Here is a 16,597-nt window from a genome sequence, read left to right on the forward strand (position 1 = left end):
GACAATTTCTGTTCAGCGCCAGACTTGCTTGTAACCTATCACTAATTATGTTATGAAAATGACGTATTAACTACTAAAAAACACTGACCTTCGTGTAAATGCTTGGAGCAGACTAACCTGTGAGCTGGAGTGTTCTGGGACGTTATATTTGATCTTTGAATGGCTGCAATCCAGGCCATTTTATATTTGGGGTAAAATATCAAGTCTTTTCAAGTAAACCGGTTCAAGTCCAATTCAAGTCCCAAGTCATTGGTGTAAAAGTCCAAGTCAAGTCACAAGTCTTAGAACATTTTTTCAAGTCAAGTCTAAAGTCATAAAATTAATGACTCGAGTCTGACTCGAGTCCAAGTCATGTGACTCGAGTCCACACCTCTGGCTAAGGTACACTACATTTTATGCATATTGATATTATGCTTATGCAAATGTAGAATGAAGTCTATTAAGCTAATCCAGCATGATTAGCTTAACCTGGAAACAGTTATTACCTGGTAACCTCTGAGGCTTCTTTAGTGGCCGATTCAGCAGTGAATTAATCCAACAGCCCAACTTTACAGCTCACCATGTCTACAGCCTAGTCATGATTAAATAACATTCTTTTTGGTCTTTGTAATCCCATCTCTGCTAATTTTATTTACTAAATTGGACCTCTAGAACAATCTGTGATGTTCGTGTTTTTTCGAGTATTACTAAGTAAAAAATACATAACTTTCTGTGTGGTTGTTTGCACTAAAAGACCATCTAAGAAGTCTGTGCTCCAGGTTTGATCACTGAAAATCCTAATTTTATTTGTATGTTCATTAGAACTAATGAACCACTTGCTAGCCTAGCCTGTTTACTTGATAACTCTGCATTCAAACATTTGACTCCAAAACCCCCCAATATGGCAGCGACCAAAGTGCTGCCTCTGTGGCATACAACGTACTTCACAATCTTTTTTTGGCCACATTGTCGTGACACACCAAAGTCACCTGTTGGTGAGAGGAAGAGGAATATGAAACTAATTGCCTCTTTGCTACTAGCCCCAACTCGGCTTGACCTGACCCTGTTTGGTTTTGTTCGTTTTCCATCACAAGTAGGGATTGTAGAGAACCAGTTCTCAGTAGTCTGCTTGCCTATTGATCCATTGCCTATTGATCTATTTGCACTTGCACGGAATTGCACTTGCACTTCCATTTGCAAGTGCAAATCCCCCCCCCACCCAAAAGGACAGGATGTGTTGCCATCTGCTGCACCTGTATGAAAAAAAACACACCTGGATAACAAAATTTAAAAAATGCCGAGTGTGAGTGTGTCTGTACTTATAACGTACTTAAAGAGGTCCATGCCACTCCGGACCATCAAAGAACTGGGTCAACGATCAATCAGCTGAAAATACCGGCACAGTCTCCAGTGTGGATGTGGACAGTACTTTTATTTTTTATTGCACAAAAGGATGAGAGCGCGAAGGTAAAGTGCAAACTGCATCCTGAACAGATAAAACTGCGTTATGCTGTATCCAGAACTTTGGCTCTTTTCAAGCCTCTGCACAGACATCATGCTAACACTGACCCCAGCCCAGCAGTCAAACCCTGAACTTCAAAGAGGTGAGCACTCAGACTGCAACCTCTATTTTCATCTTTGCTTTGTGTTCTTGGCTTTGTATTGATACCTAAATACTAAATGTCACATGAGATAGATTACTTTTTTGAGTCCAACACTCATCACAACAAAGAGTGGAAATACTTATGAAGGAGTCGCTCTCATGACCCATCCAGTGACATCACTCTCTGGCCAATCAGTGGCATCCAGTCTGTTGACATCAGCTCAACAAACTGGATGTCTGTCGGCTCAGCTGGAGCCCAGGCTGAGTAGGTACTAAAAAAATACCTGGTAACTAGAGATGGGTATCGTTTAGGTTTTATCCGATACCAGTACCAAACCGTACAAAATACAAAAAACATTTCTAAAAGACAAACAAATATTCATATAACAGAAAATGAACAGTGGGTAACGACAGCGAGACCTGGAGGGGCGTGATTGGGAGGAACGGCCTCCCTGATCTGAACCCGAGCGGTGCTCTGTTATTGGACTTCTGTGCTAATCACAGTTTGGCCATAACGAACACCCTGTTCGAACATAAGAGTGTCCATAAGTGCACGTGGCACCAGGATGCTCTAGGCCGTAGGTCGATGATCGATTTTGTAATCGTATCAGCAGACCTGCGACCATATGTTCTGGACACTCGGGTAAAGAGAGGGGCTGAGCTGTCAACTGATCACCACCTGGTGGTGAGTTGGATCAGGTGGCGGGGGAAGACGCTGGACAGACCTGGTGCACCTAAACGCGTAGTGAGGATGTGCTGGGAACGTCTAGCAGAGGCCCCAGTCCGCGAGATCTTCAACGCACACCTCCGGCAGAGCTTCAACAGCATTCCGAGGGAGACTGGGGACATTGAGTCCGAATGGACCATGTTCAGCGTCTCCATTGCCGAAGCTGCTGCATTGAGCTGCGGCCGCAAGGTGGTTGGTGCCTGCCGTGGTGGTAATCCCCGAACCAAATGGTGGACACCAGAGGTGAAGGGAGCCACCAGGCTGAAGAAGGAGTCCTATCGGGCTTGGTTAGCCTGTGGGACTCCGGAGGCAGCCGACAGGTATCGACAGGCCAAGCGGAATGCGGCTCGGGCAGTGGCTGAAGCAAAAACTCGGGTGTGGGAGGTGTTCGGAGAGGCCATGGAAAAAGACTTTCGGGCTGCCTCGAAGAGATTCTGGGAAACCGTCAGGCGTCTCAGGAGGGGAAAGCGGTGCTCTACCTGCACTGTGTATAGTGCTGGCGGAGCGCTGCTGACGTCGACTGAGAAAATTGTCAGGCGGTGGAAGGAATACTTCGAGGACCTCCTTAATCCCACTGACACGTCTTCCGAGGAGGAAGCAGAGTCTGGGGATGATGACCCGCCAATTTCCGGGGGCGAGGTCACTGAGGCAGTTAAACAACTCCTTGGTGGCAGAGCCCCTGGTGTTGATGAGGTCCGCCCCGAGTTCCTGAAGGCTCTGGACGTTGTAGGGCTGTCCTGGTTGACACGCCTCTGCAATGTTGCGTGGAGATCAGGGGCAGTACCTGTGGACTGGCAGACCGGGGTGGTGGTCCCCATCTTCAAGAAAGGGGACCGGAGGGTGTGTTCCAACTACAGGGGGATCACCCTCCTCAGCCTCCCTGGGAAAGTCTATGCCAGGGTGCTGGAAAGGAGAGTTCGTCCGTTAGTCGAACCTCGGATACAGGAGGAACAATGCGGTTTTCGTCCTGGTCGCGGAACACTGGACCAGCTCTTTATCCTCTCCAGGATACTTGAGGGTGCATGGGAGTTTGCCCAACCAGTCTACATGTGTTTTGTGGACTTGGAGAAGGCATTCGACCGTGTCCCTCGGGGTGTCCTGTGGGAGGTGTTGCGGGAATATGGGGTGTCTGGCCCATTGCTACGGGCCATTCGATCCCTATACAACCGTTGCAAGAGCTTGGTTCGCATTGCCGGCAATAAGTCGGACTCGTTCCCGGTGGGTGATGGGCTCCGCCAGGGCTGCCCTTTGTCCCCGGTTCTGTTCATAATTTTTATGGACAGGATTTCTAGGCGCAGCCAAGTGGCGGAGGCCTTTCGCTTTGGTGGCCTCAGAATCTCATCTCTGATTTTTGCAGATGATGTGGTTCTGTTGGCTTCATCGGGTGAGGGCCTCCAGCTCGCACTGGAGTGGTTCGCAGCCGAGTGTGAAGCAGCTTAGGCTGCTGCCCCCGCGACCCGGCCCCGGACAAAGCGGATGAAAAATGGATGGATGGACAGTACCAAACCGGTACGTTTGAAACGGTGCCGGTGCTTAAACGGTGCTCAAACCGGTGCTTAAAGAATGGAGAACACAAAATTTGTCCAAAAACCTCTCATGTTCAGTTGTTTTTTTGTGAAAAGATAACAATGTTAGCCTTTTCTGCAGCTATAGGGCATATATGGTATCACTCTTGGCTGGAAGCAGTGCTTAAACAATGGAAAAAAACCCAACTTTGTCCAAAAACCTCTCATGTTTAGCTGTTTCCCAGTTTTTCTTTGGTCATTTCAGCCTTTTTGGCCAGGGTGAAGGGAGTATCTGCCATCAAACAAGAAGACAGCCGCATGTAACTACGACGGTGTTTGCTAGTTCACCTTATATGCTTTAATGTAATAACGTGGTTAGCCTACTCAACGTAAATTACACACAAACAACATTAAGCTACTCACGCAGAGAAGAACGGCTGCTGCTGCCATCGTCATCCGTCATCATTTCTGCTACACTGGCAGGGCTAGGGGCCAGGACTCTTCTCTTCGGGTTTTGGGGGGATGTTGCTAACTCCGGGCCCGATAACAGGCACCACACCTGCAGTAGATGTGCTCAGTGTGAGGTCTCACAGCAGTCTATCAAATACGGTGCATTTCTCGGCTTTTAAAAAAACGCTATGCGTCGCCATGTGTTTCATCGGATTTGAGGTGTTACCTCCTTTGCACACCTGGGCCTGCCTACTATCCTCGGAAATGTAAAATGATTGGCTAGAATCTAAAGTGTATCACATCTCAGGAAAAAAAAAGCACTGAAATGAAGCACCGAAATGTGCGCTGCTTTCCGGTCTGGTTACTACCGTTTATGTCAGAACCGATACCGGTACCCATCCCTACTGGTAACAGGTATTATCACTGAGTGGAAACCCTAAAAGCTAGATGAGTTCAGCCCAGTAGATACTATTGGGGAAGAGGTTTGTTACCTGTGTTAATAGGAAACTTTTGAATTCCACACAGTGTTACAATAAAAAAAAGTTTTGTTGTTTTTCTCTTCAGTATTTCAAAGTCATTCCAGTCTGCGTTCAATACAGCAGCTTCTGCTCAGGCTGCCACTCTATAAGCTTTCCTCGCTCAGGAGGCCCCTGCTGACTAAACTTTGGATGACTTTCAAGTCCCCCCCCACACACCATTGTTACGCCTCTGTCTTTCCTTCAGATGTCCTTTTCTCGCCACAATCAACTTGCATGCTCTCAACTGTGAGAGGAAAACAAGCACAGAAGAACCACAAACTGGGAAGTACTGTCAAAGGAACAATTTGCACAACACAAAAGCTTTTGTTGAAAGTCCTTTGAGTGGGAGACAGGTGGTCACTGTGGGAATAACTTGGCTTTCTCTTTGAAAAACTATAGGGACAGGAGTGTCGAGTACTGACTAGACACGGGAACAAGAGGATTTGTGTTAAAGCATTCAGCACATAACACAGCACATTCTGTTCCTCGTCATTATATCCTTGTCTTGTAAATTCTCACAAAGCACATAAAATATTCCTTGTCTTTATTTTTTCATTAGTTGCAGGTATGGCACAAAAAAAAAAAAGGATGATAAATCCAAAGAAATACAGTGGAGGAAAAAAAGTAAAAGAAGCCTGATCATATATAAATATAGAGCACAAAACAGAGAAGAGTGACAGGTCATCATTACAGGGTGTTGGCACAGAACAAGATAAATAACATCACTGAAACACAGCCTTCTCAACAACCTTGATATTACAGCATCAAATTTCATTATTTCCCGGGGTCTTTCCAAGAATGAAGTTGGGGGTGGGGGTGGCTTTCAGTGCTGGCAAACGTCTTCATTTTGTCACCTGCATGCAGTCAGCTTCACCGATGGTAAATAACCAGAGCCTGCGAGTGCTTTGCTTCAGCTTGGTTTGTGATTTCTGATCAGAACGGAAAGGAGAGGAAAGCCATCGACAGGCAGCCCGATTCACTCCAATAAAGGGGAAAGTTGGTGCCAAAAGGTGGCAGCTTTCCCGCTGGTAACGTTGACACACTGAGGAGCCGTGCCATCAAATAGTGACATCCCGCTTCTTTCCTGTAAGAGTAAAATGAAATCTTTGAAATGTGTCTGCCTTGTCCAGTTATTTAGCGAGGCTGCTGTTGAGAAATCACTCATGACTGCCAAAATCAGACAGCATGGAAGCTACTGCAGTAAGGTAGACATTTTACTATAAAAAAATACACACACAGAAAACTGGGTAGTACGTTTCAAGTTTAAGGTGACGGACATTTAGCTCCTCTTTGAGTCTGTTAAACTAATATTTATCTGAATGCCAAAAAACCTCTGCGTCTGCCAATTTTGCCAGTACTGGTTGAGCCTTACTGCAGTACCAACCCCCCCCCCATTGGCACCCATTCTCTTTGCTGAATCAGTACCAAGAAAGCAGGGTTGTGTGTATAGTGATAATTAGGGCTAACAGCTGCAATTATATCGTGCTAGTGCAACTGAATAATTGTTTTTCTTTAGGGGAGCTAATAGCACAATGAATGGCACGATGTGACAAAGCCCTTCTTAGGTTGAACAGAAAATGAGAACATTTCCACTCAGAGAGAAATGTTGGCACTGTTCCTTTTAGAAACCCTCAAAGCACCAGGTGATAAGTGGTTAACTACAAGGTAAGATTAACAATTTTCTAGGCGTTTATAGCCACAATTTAGAAGGCAAAATTAAAAATTATACGCGAATGTCTAAAATATTTAAAAAAGAAACTTTGGGATCAAATGAGAGTTGGAAACTAGTTTAGCTGCATAACTGAACAGGACTCCATTCTTTAACCTAAGATCTTTTCCCACAAGTAGTATATTGCGAGGTATGCACTTTCTGGGAATTAAGGCAATTCTTTGTTATAAATCACATATTGTCACATAGCAACGAGTCATGGTTCTATTCACATGGATAAACTTTAATCAAATTTAGCAAAGAACTGAGAAATTGTTTTAACATATTGCCAGCAATTGTGTTCAATCTGTGGCCTGCACAATCTGTGACAGACCACAACCTTAAATGCTACAGTACCTCCATTTCAGTGGTATTAATGCTTACTGGGTACATTCATGCACAACTGCATTATTCATTCATGTATTCATCAATGCATAAATGATTTTCTTTGTAAGAACTCAAGATAGAACAGCATTGAAAACTTTGCTTTCTTAATACTGCGAGACACCACCCCAGCTGACATTAGGTCATTGACTGTCCAGTTGAATGAAAGACCGGTACGTATAATTTTTGTTACACAAGGCAAACCAAACGTGTCATCTAATCAGGGAGGAGGGTGAAACTGCAGTCTAAGACAACAAACAGCATCTCTGTAAGATGCACTGCAGCCTGCTCTCCTCTCCCAACAACCAAATGTTTATTGCCTTTTCCATGCAATAAAAACTGACTTGTGATGCTTATTTTACTAGTGTTACAAAAGTAAAAAAAAAGAGAGGCAATTTCTAATGTATGCTGTGACCAACACGACGTAATGCAATGCATTACAGCCGGCCCAAACACCTTATTGGTAACGAGCCGTATTTATCATGACTGCAGGCTTTAGTACTTCAGCTCTGAGCCTCCAACTCCGAGGCTGTTTTCTAGTGGGTTTGATTGCCGCATACTGAAAGGAAAACATAACGCAATCAAAAAACAAACAAAAAAACCCCCACATAACACCCAAGCTTCAAAAAAGGACCTTGGAGTGAAACTATGTTTCAGTGAGAGGAACGTGAAAATGACTATTTAGAGAAAAGGGGAGTAAAGATAGAAAATTAACTGCACGTTTTTCATAAAAATGCACCAATGTAGGATTAAGCAGCTGCTGCTGCACACAGAGGGAGATGAATCGGGTTATAAGGGCTTACCTGTAATGTAGGATATAACTATTGAGCAGACAATAAATATAGCAAGCATCACTTCCGGCATGTGGTATGCTTAAGTATTGCATGATTTTTGACTTTTATTATATTGCAGTACCTATGGTATTCCAATTATTGCACATCATGCTACAAAAAAAGGTTTATGACAAAAGTCACTTAAAAACATATGGCACTAATACCGCAACTAATAAAACAGCTGGAACAAACAGCTAATGTCATGGGTCCGGATACAGCGATAAATAACAAAACACTTGGCAAATGCAGTCACGTTAAGCTGCAGCACCTAAACTAATCTTGAAACAACTCATTTCCCCTTCTTCCCTTAAGAATACTTCACACCTTCTGCCAACACAGACACTTCTTATCATCAAAATAAAGTCGGTAAACACTCTACACTAAGAAAGTGTCACACAACACTGTTTACATGTTCAAAACAGTTAATCCCCCCCCCTCAATTGTACTTGGAGGACTTTTATCAAGGAAGAGAGCACAGCTGAGTGTGAGCTACTCACTAGCCTTACGTCCCTCAAAGGGCAGACACACGCACAAAGGGTGTGTGTGTCTGCACAGAAATGGAAATCAAAGGCACAGCGAGAACTGCGAGAGCATGGAAATAAACAATGATCCTTTTGGCAGTATAATTTCCGCCACTATTCGCCAGCCTTTTCTCAACCCGAGTGAATTTTTTTAATTTGCATGAATGTACCCAATATGCATAAAAAATGAAATATATTTATATATATAATGCACCATGAAACAAAAACAGAAATGAGGTCTGCCACTCGTAAATCTAATATACACAAAGAAGATAAACAGGAGTTTTGCATACTTTTGGTTGTTATTTTAAAGCAATAATTTGACATTTTAGGAGGAAAACAAAAAAAACCAAAAACATTTTTTGACCAGAGGAGATTAAATTTTTTTTTCATTTACTATGAACAGAGCACCAGCCAGTTAGCAGAGCACAATGGCTGGACACAGGAGAAAAGAGGAAGCCTGGCTCTATCCAAAGATTACAAAACATGACTGCCAGCACTTCAGCTTGCTAATTACCTCATTAAATCTCTTGTTTAATGCTAAGTCTAAATACAACAGTTGGTGGTCTTACAGTGATGGGTTGGCCTATTTGGGAGCTTTGATGGCCAATGACTTCCTGTTGTTTCGACTCATTGTTTTAACATGATTTTTTTAGCAATTACGGAAACATGATATGCCATGATGAACTTCAGAGGTGCTGGTTGATTGCTTTAGTTACCCGTGCACAGATCCAGCTTACCTGATTTCCCTTATTAGGTCACACTCTGCAAGCCTGTTTCCCAAAATGCCAAATTGTTCCTTTAAACCTTTGAGTAATCTGTCAGTATATCGTATTCTTCTCATTTGCTGAGCTTTTGTTCTCACTGTGAATCGACCAGGTACTCCAGGATGTAAAAGGAACAGTCACCAGCACATCTTGAACTCATATCCATACTTAATAACAGTGACGACTTGAACGGGGCACTTTGGCACTTGTCATTACCTACTATATCACCGGAGGATATAGCAACTAGCTAATGGAGATTGTATCTGAAATTATATTATTTGGAAACTGTCAAAGTCTGTGTCAAAGTCAGACATACTTGATGTTCTTGATGTGTCCAAAACAACCTATAAAAGTCTGAAAGTTCTCATCATCAAAAGCACACAGAAAACATATGTTTTAGTAAGACAATACACCTAGTAAAGAACTCCCAAGAACTCCATTTACATTCAGTGTGATCCTAAACCTTGAAATGAAAATGTCTGAGATTAAAAAAAAAAACAAGAAGAAGAAGAAGAAAACAAAGAAAACAGGAATGGAGAGCAGATATTATCTGTGATCTCTGTAGTAACATCACACAGATTGTAACAATATTGTTAAGATGCCCTGAAATGCTCATCATTCTGCTCTGTTTTGATTAGCATATTTATCTTCTTTACATGTATCAGTTTCTTATCACACCTATTGTACACAGCTTGATGCTCACGCATGTACACTACCCACTCTGACTAACCCAGGCTTCCACTGAAGAGGCTACATATAGTGAACCACAACACCAAAATGAACCTTTACCCAGTTAATTTGCTTTCTCCGCCGGGTTTCCTTTTTTGTTCTTTAATGCTGTGGTTGCACTTTAAATAAGAAGATACCGAGTTTTTTAAAAAACCCCAAAACAAAGTTCAATTTTCAGTTTTGTTGCAGAGAGCGGAAAAGCCTGAATTTGTGGGAGTAGGTCACATATGTGCGAGAGAAATATAAAATGGATTTTAATATGCTGAACTGTATGTTGTGCTTCCTGTACTCCAACATAAACATATATCATAAACCTTTGAATAGAGCTTCTTTAACATTTACAAGTTATACATTTACCAAATTGGTTTGCTTCTTTTGCTTCCACCAGCTTTGATATTTCAGCAAATGCAAAGGGAGACAACAAGAAGTAAAAGGAAGTTAAGTCATCTTTAACAGAAAAAAATGAAAATAAATAAAATAAGAAACAAGACACAAGTCCTCAAAAACGTTTGTCATAACCAACAATGAACGGAATTTTTCATTTTCTTATTTTCTCTTTTTTACAATACATGTTTTTTTTTTAAAAACCCCGCTGGTTAAGGTTATGGTCTCAGGTAGATCTTCCACAGTCAATCTTCACAGTTTGTGTAAAAGCAGAGAAACATTCTCGCTAGAGTAATAAAATATCATGACTATTATTATGGTCATTATTATCTTTTATTCTCGTATTGTTCCATAGAAATGGTGGAGGATAGGGGTGAGGCGTGTCACCCTAATGAAGCGCCTGCAGTCCCAAAGTTCCTGCTCTCCTCCCTGTACAACGCAATGTTTTATTCAGCAGTTGTTCTTTTGTTTTGTTAAAAAAAAATCTTGCCCGCAGGGGAGGAGAACTGTGGGAATGGAGAGTGGGGTAGTCATTCGGTGAAGTGTCTTTATCCTCCTCTATGATCTTAAACTGTTTTCCTGCACAAGACAAACCTCCCCCCCACAAAAACAGAACAAACAAGGAAATAACAAAAAAGGATCCAGAGCCTCACTTTGACCGTTGCCACTCTTTTTTCTTTTTCGTAATCCAAATTGTTTCCAAACCTGTGCTCAGGGTCTGCCAGCACTGCCTGGTTGGCTGCCCTCACATGAAACTGTGCATAGGCATAGGCTTAAGTGCATGCACACACAAAAACGCGCGCTGATACTCGCGGGCGACTGCTCCGTCGGGAGTAAAATCCGGACGCGGCACAACCCCCTCTCTCGATCTTGAACGCGCCTTGCCCTCCCATCAGCACTTGTGGGGCAAAAGAAACATGTAGAAAATAGCCCATCAGAGGAAACATGAACAGAGACTTGTTTGATGTCGATTAACACCCAGGCTCACGATTCGGTTTGTAATCTGAAGGCACTTTGTTTCATGGCAGAAAGTAAAGTGGCTTCTGTTCCACAGGCAGACCGCTGACTGAATATTCGAGTGGGGCCTCGCTAATCGGACCTTCCTCTACTCTCTGCCTGTTTTTCCTCTCCCTCCTCTGCTTTGTCTCCTTCTCATTTTTAAGCTCGAACGTCTCTCTGCCTTCCAGTCCACCTGTCTACACCTCTGCTGAGCCTTCTGCTCTTATTGTTCTGCCACCATACCGTCAGTTGGCCACTTGGACTCGTGAGCACAGTGTTAAAAGATACGTAGGCAGCTACAGGGGAGTAAGCAGACAGAACTAAATGTTGTCGGAGTCCTTGTTTTTCTACAGTACAGCACCGAGCAGATAAAGAAATGCCAAAGAATGACACGAGGCTGGGCTAAAGTGAAAAACAAGTGTCGGGGATTGGCATCTGGTGCAAGAAAATGGAGATAAAGATACACAGAGAAAGGTCTGATTGAATGTATTGATAAGCAGGGAAATGTTACTTCATATTCAAAAAGTCAGCAGTGTCTGTATTTCCTTCCGTCGTCGAAGGAAGCTTTCCGGCGCCTCATGAAATGGTTCTTGTGCTTTACAAACTACCCTCCCACGATGCTTGTGATCTCCTCCGCCGGTCCGGGCTCATTCGTCGCCGACCTGCCTTTGTGCTCGTAAAGACGTCCAGAGTTCTGCGTCAGCGGGTGTTTTTCTGTAAAAGAGGTCTCTTTAAAAAAAATGTAGCGCATCTTCTTTATTTACTTTTTGTGTAACTTTTTAATCACTTATTTTTTCTCTCTTGCTCATTTAATAACTGCGGCCTTTCTGTGGTCTGCAGTCCATGGGGGGACCCCGCTGCTTTCAGGATGCATGAATCTTTGGTGATTGGATGTTGAGGGTACAGCTCACAGACGGCGGCTCTGAATATTCGCCTCTGAGATGATGGAGAAATGGGTCACCTTTGACCTTCCAGGAGGGTCAGCACCAAGGTGACACATAGCAGCCATATATGGCAGGATGTGGACAGAGCCTTGGCGCTGAGATCTAAATGGGGGGGGAAGAAATAAGCAAACATTTCAATACAAACATGGGAAGATAAGTGGTGAAGGGAATACTGATTTTATTACTCATACTATTTAATATGGCTTTATCCATCTGTAGCATGCTGATTCACTTCAGAAATATGTTGAGTGTGTTGAATACTAAAGCTCTTCCATTTAGCCAAATACAAGACTATGCATACAGAAATATTACTAACTCAGCAGTCATGAAAGAGCTATAACATCATGATTATCCCTGTGGCTTTCACTATCTTTTAATGAGCTTTTAACTAGTAAATAATGGGCTGTTACCAGCAAAGAGCTCTGCTGCTTAAAGCTAATGAGTTGCTTGGTAACCACAACAATTGGTCAGTTCAGCTTAAAGATCTGAAGATTTGGTGTGCAGACGTAAAAGTCAAATTAATGCTCTTATCTAACATCTGTGCATGAGGCTGCAGTGCTCAGCATTGTGTTTGTGCGATGTTTTTGTTCTGTTTCTGTTCTGGGCTTTAGGTTAAATGGTGATATTAAATTCACTACATACAGCTGAGGTCAGAAGTTTAAATACACTCACCATGGGGATGAATGTCATGGTAATTATGGGCTTTTAATGATTTCTTTAAAATGATTAGACAGCATACATCTTTAATTACTGAAAAACAAGAACTGGATGCACAAGTTTTAAATGATTTTGAATTTTCTCTAATCTACACAGGGTCCAAATTATATATACACATACGTAGACCACCACTTTGGACTAGCAATTTGCACTTTGGTGAGACACTTCATTAGACAGCAACAAGCTTCCAGCGTGATTCTGGTTGGATATCTGAGCGTTCTTCTTGGCGGGATTTGCAAGATCCTTTTAAATTGTGTGGTTTCCTGGCACAGTCCTGGCTTTTAAGCATAATCTACATTCAAGAAGTTTAATGTTAGCCTGCTTTATCCATTCCAAAACCAATTTTGATATGTGTTTAGGACCATTTGGAGGTAGTTTATTATTTTATCAACTTAGTGCAGTTTCCACTTCATGGCGGGCTTGAGCATTGGTGGTTCCTGGGTTGTTCGTTAACATCCTAACCAATTTCCTATCATCTCAGAATCACACTTTGGGTCTTGTACTTATGTATAATTGTTCAAACTGATTATGCGCAGTTGTTTGGAAAGGGCCCATTAAGCTTCTGAAATAGCCTTTCCAAAACCCCGACCTCAACACTAGTCAAAATTTGAGGACTATGCTTAAAAGCGAGGTCTGTGCCCACAAACCAACTAATTTAAATGAACTCTACTAATTATGCTAAAATAGGTGGTCAAATATCCAAGCAGAATTATACCAGAAGCTTGTTGATGGCTTCTAAAAGTGTTTGGTCGAGGTGCAACGTGGCAAGGGACAAGAAGCCCCAAATTAAAAGCCCCAAATTAAAATTACATTCATGTGTATGTAAACTCCTAACCACAAATGAAGATGACTGTGAGGGATTCAGTACTATCACAGGTGTATCCCATGTCTTTCCTAAAGTAAGCTGGGTGGCTCCAGAACACCCTGCCCACAATAGCTGGATAAATGGTAAAGCTGGATCTCCTGCTGTGCAAGAAAGCAAATATACGTTTTCTCCCATATGTTTGCTACTAACTTCTTTGAACAAATCCTAAAACAGACACAATGTAGCATTTTTCTTTCTGAGCTGGAAAATCAGTCAGAAGTCATCTCTCATCATTCCTCACGACATCTTGCTCAGTTTCCCCCTCTCACATCACGCCGAATCATGTAAGATTCATTGCGTGAGATTGAATTGCATAATTCATAACATTACTCTGTCCTCAGCCCGGGCGACTACTCCTTTACTTCCAAAATGAATTAATGCTGTCGCTTTGAACCATAATGCACCCAAATGAAAAATAACCTATACAATAACAAACTCGCAGCAACAAAAACAATGCATCTTGCGGACCGAGATCACTGTCTCTGATTGCCGTTAGATGGGCAGTTATTTTCCACCACGGACGTGAAAAATGAAAACAGATTATCTTGATTCATTTATGGCATGTTAAAGAGATGTCTAAGTCTGAATGGCTTTTGGAAATAATTCCTGCAGAATAAATAACGGGAATTAAATCAAGGAAACTGTATTTGTCTGCCAACCAATAATGCCCTGTCAATTGCAGGCCATTTTCCGTGTCCTGTTTTCTGTTTTTTACCTTCTGTTTGTTCCAGCAGCGCAATTACAGTACTCCACTCAGCCAGCGCGGCTATCATTCATGTGATTACACACCCTGTTGCCATGGCAACCATGCTTTCCCCGTGAGATGGTCGTTTTATGCTGCCAGCTGTCTAAGATTAGATCCTCTCTCATAAATCTGAACCTTGTCCGGTGAGGTAGAGAGAGAGTACCTGGGACTTAGATAAGAGGGACAGAGGAGAGGATGGAGGAGGCGGATGCGTGGTGCTACTCACTGGGCGGCGGGTCTCGACACTCCCCTTCCTCCAGCGTGATATCATCAATAGCAATGTCTCCTTCAATGCCTGGTCCCCGAATCCCTTGAAGTACGACCTACAGAGAGTAGCACAAGTCATTATATTGAATCTTGAGAGACCAAAAAACCAACAAAAATAAAGAACAGGAAAAAAAGGGAAATTTGAACTGCAGTAAGATAAAGACTGAGTCAGTGCACAGTGTAATTTAGCTAAATTACACCTGGGAAAAAACCCCTTAAAAAACACAACAGCAGGTGGCAAGTATTTGCTTATAATGTCACAAAATTTAAAACCAAGACTGTTGGAAGCTGCAACTAAAGTTACCTATTTTACAACTAAAGCTGTAAAAATGATGGAAGTTCTGCAGCTTTCCATCATCCACTCACAAAGTTCAGGCTTCCTGATGGAAATGAGCGTCATACCAGACATTTTGTGGGAATGCCGGCTACTTCTCACAGCTACATCAGTGTTTAGCCCCCAGGGAAACCAATACCACACAAACACAGGCAAAGAAGAAAATAGAGGGCACCGAGGGAAACGCTACTGCATATTGAATGAAAGTTTTTTAGGCTCACCTGGAAAGACGATGTTGGGTGGATGCTTACTTTAGCCTGCTTCCAGCGGTCACCTTGATTGCCACTTAGCGACCACACGAGGCCTTCTGAAGCCGTTTGACCCTTTTGCTTTAGGAATGCATTTAGCGTTCCTGCATTGAGGAGAGAGACAGTTGGACTGTTGCCAAAACATTTTCTAATGGCTCAAAAGAAAGTATTCATATCTTGGAATTACGACTTAATAATCATTATATGTTTTCATTTTATAGTGCTAACTCCTTTTGTCCTACATTTAAACTACTTCCTCTATATTATGCCCCAAATGACAACTCACTATTATTTAATTTAAGTAGGTCATTAGAAATTAAGGTAACTGGTCGATTGTAGCCACCTCTCAGCAGTACATGAAATCCATGTGAGGGGACAATTAGGGTGTGCAAGTGGAGGGTGAATCCCATATGTTTATGTTGGAGTAACAAATATATGTATGCTTTTGCAGAGACATTCGATAGGGTATACGTTCTGCAAAGTTTAAAATTTAAGGAGCAGCAGGCAGAAAAGAAATGGAAAAAAAATAGAAAAATAGCAGAATTCCAAAAACAGAGAGCCGTCTTCCAAGAGCTGCCCTTCTTTAAGCCACAGTTACAGGTAAGTACATCTGCTTTAAATACCTTTTCAACTTTATATTGACTATTGAATTCTTCATTTTCACCAGGTGACAGTCCTTTGTTGGACATATTACCACACTTGGTTTTACCGTGCTATGCAGCCTTTTTTAAACCCAATATCACGGCAAAGCGTTGAATGGATTTGATTGAACGTTTTGCCAGGATACTGGGTTGCTTTTTCTGCTCCTTACAGTGCTTTATTGTTCTAAAGTGATCTGATATGAAAAGATCCGTTACAAGGCAAAGACTGCTGTCACAGGCTTGATTTTGTAAAGTCTGACACGCTGTCAGGGGTTCAAGAGTATAGTTCCTTGTAAGATCATTTGAATTACAATATGCCAAAATAGGAACATTTGTCAGCACCAACCACTGTTGTACTTCATGTACAATTCCTTCAAAAAGTAATCAGACATCTTAACGTTTTTATTCATTTTAAAAAGAATAAAATATGCAGTCCACCTGTGATGAACTGATTTGATTGGACATAAAACAATCAAAGGCTCCCAGAAGTCACACTGCATGTGAGAAGTAAAACCAAGACATGAGGTCCATGAAGTCTCTGTTGACCTCACAAAGCTGACAATGTTTGGCTGGACAATCAGTTGGTTGACCAGCCAAACTGCAAAGGGTCTTAATCGGGGATGTTCCCAGGAACTGCAGCTAAGTGGTCAAAAGATCTGTGAAGAGATGAGAGAACCAGCCAGTAGGACAACTAACTCAGAAGCAGTGCACAGAGAAGAAGGGAAGAAG

The 16,597-nt window shown here is 42.3% G+C and overlaps 1 protein-coding gene across 3 annotated transcripts in view; it reads right to left on the bottom strand.

Moving 5' to 3' along the window:
* Positions 1-5,309: 5,309 nt before the first annotated feature.
* LOC146557575 (MAM domain-containing glycosylphosphatidylinositol anchor protein 2) overlaps positions 5,310-16,597 on the bottom strand; it is a 201,752-nt gene continuing 190,464 nt past the window's right edge. For all 3 annotated transcript variants that reach the window (XM_085246108.1, XM_085246107.1, XM_085246106.1), the window contains 3 exons: positions 15,201-15,331; positions 14,605-14,701; positions 5,310-12,153 (listed from right to left, as the gene is read on the bottom strand). In XM_085246108.1, coding sequence (XP_085102234.1) covers positions 12,065-12,153; positions 14,605-14,701; positions 15,201-15,331 — 317 coding nt within the window. In that variant the 3' untranslated portion in view covers positions 5,310-12,064. The remainder of the gene's footprint in view (positions 12,154-14,604; positions 14,702-15,200; positions 15,332-16,597) is intronic.

The sequence above is a fragment of the Mchenga conophoros genome, linkage group LG15, assembly GCF_057382185.1.
Source record: "Mchenga conophoros isolate Kocher_MC1m ecotype Shallow Benthic linkage group LG15, M_conophoros_male_GT1.1, whole genome shotgun sequence".
NCBI lineage: Eukaryota > Metazoa > Chordata > Actinopteri > Cichliformes > Cichlidae > Mchenga > Mchenga conophoros.